Genomic DNA, 1,731 nt, shown 5'->3' with positions numbered 1-1,731 from the left:
AATTTTTACGGCTGAATGGACGTCAGTCATTGGTTGAAATTACAGAAATACGACAACTTTAACATGAAATAACTTGCGATGTACGTTTTTTTGTTAAGAAGACTAAGAGAAAAAGATGTTTTATATGACACATTCTACCAGTGTCCCAAGTTTCAAAGCGTTTCGTTAAGAAAATACTGGTGCCCCCGTTTTGAACAAGATCCAATGGCTGGAATACCTTCGACCATGTATCTGCTTGATCACATTGATTTGTAACTTAACAATGACATGAATATTTTAGACATAAAAAGAAAATGTTTTGACTTACCTTTGCTGCTTGTTGACATATTTTATCTTCAGATCAGTAGTGGAATGTGGAATGGTTATACTAGAGCCAGGTGTAATGTAATAATCAACTTAAACCCTTTGTCTGTCCTTGTTTGTCCTCTCTATGTTTAGCTCCCTGTTGGCAATAAAGAAATACATATAAATTATTGTTAATTCAAAGATAAACTGTGTGGAGCAGAAAGAAGAGATAATACCAGAGAGCAGGAAAGAACTGTAACTTTCTGAATTAGTGGATGAACACTAGTTCAGAAAGTTCTGGGGGTCGATTTGACCGACTAAAGGCAGTGCTCCAAAATGGCCGCAGTCAAGTGACTGAAATAAATAAAAGAGAAAAAAGAAAATAAAAAGCATATTTTGTCTCAATGTCCAAAATGCAGTAAAAACTTCTCAAATCTGCTCTCCCTTCATTGATAATGTTGTTCTTATTGTCGTTAATGTGAAAAACATTGCTAACGACATTCATAATGCTTGTGAAGAGAAAATGTTTCTCTGAACGGACACTGTCTTGGTATTTAGTCAGATTCTCTCAGATACGGCTATCGAAAGATTGCCAAAAGTACCTAACAAGGCATTGTACGTATTAATGTCATTATAAACTGTTGTTGCTGTTAATGTTAGTGCAAATGTCAGTATTAGTGTTGTGCTGTGAATATTTCTGTTAATGCTATGAGTATACCTAAATGGTACTGCCATTGAAAAAGAAACATTCTGTTTCCTGGGTTAGTCCGGAAGCATTTGAAAGGGAAGAAATAGTCACAAATATAGAATACTATAAGAGAAACATTACTAAAATTCATTGTATGCGAATGTATCAAGAGAAACGAAAATTAATTGAAAAATTAAAGCAAAAAGATAATTAACTCAGCCAATGTTGACATCTTTGACACGTGCGTAATTCAGATATGTCCAATACACAGCTTCTGATGACGTCACAACAACAATTTCAATGATGCTCTATGACACGTTTAAAATTATAACTAAGTGTGTGTGTGTAGTTACACTCGTAATTTTAACTAAGGGGAAATAAAAATTGTACGCTTTTTTTATGAGTTACTTCCCATCGACCATTAACTTTTTAAAACTTTTTTTTTAAAGTCTTTCTTTTGAAAGAGATTAATAATTTTGTCAATCATTTTTAGCTAACCCCGAAACTTTGACACTCTGTCAAATGACTAACCAGCATTTACAAGAAATACTTTACATTTAACCTACGATAGTCAGTACTCATTCTTCTGCTTGTCAGTTCTTGGATTGAATGACACTTCAATTTTTAGATACGAGACAAATCAATGGCTATATTTATTTTAATATGTGGAGACGCAATAGCCCAGTAGTTAGGGCAGCGGACTCGCGGTCATAGGATCGCGGTTTCGATTCCCAGACCAGGCGTTGTGAGTGTTTATT

The 1,731-nt window shown here is 34.4% G+C and overlaps 1 protein-coding gene across 2 annotated transcripts in view; it reads right to left on the bottom strand.

The window, feature by feature from the left end:
- LOC106882309 (ribonuclease P protein subunit p29) overlaps positions 1-1,338 on the bottom strand; it is a 14,344-nt gene extending 13,006 nt beyond the window's left edge. Inside the window, exons 1-2 of one of the 2 annotated variants that reach the window (XM_014932944.2) lie at positions 1,189-1,338; positions 308-442 (exon numbers count right to left, since the gene is read on the bottom strand). In XM_014932944.2, coding sequence (XP_014788430.1) covers positions 308-326 — 19 coding nt within the window. In that variant the 5' untranslated portion in view covers positions 327-442; positions 1,189-1,338. Of the gene's footprint in view, positions 1-307; positions 443-1,003; positions 1,164-1,188 lie in introns of those variants that run through there. The other variant, XM_014932952.2, reaches the window with a different exon arrangement.
- Between the last annotated feature and the right edge of the window lie 393 nt (positions 1,339-1,731).

The sequence above is a fragment of the Octopus bimaculoides genome, chromosome 1, assembly GCF_001194135.2.
Source record: "Octopus bimaculoides isolate UCB-OBI-ISO-001 chromosome 1, ASM119413v2, whole genome shotgun sequence".
NCBI classification, from domain to species: Eukaryota; Metazoa; Mollusca; class Cephalopoda; order Octopoda; family Octopodidae; genus Octopus; species Octopus bimaculoides.
The sequence above is the reverse complement of the archived record's forward strand: the minus strand, read 5'-3'. Positions and strand labels throughout refer to the sequence as shown.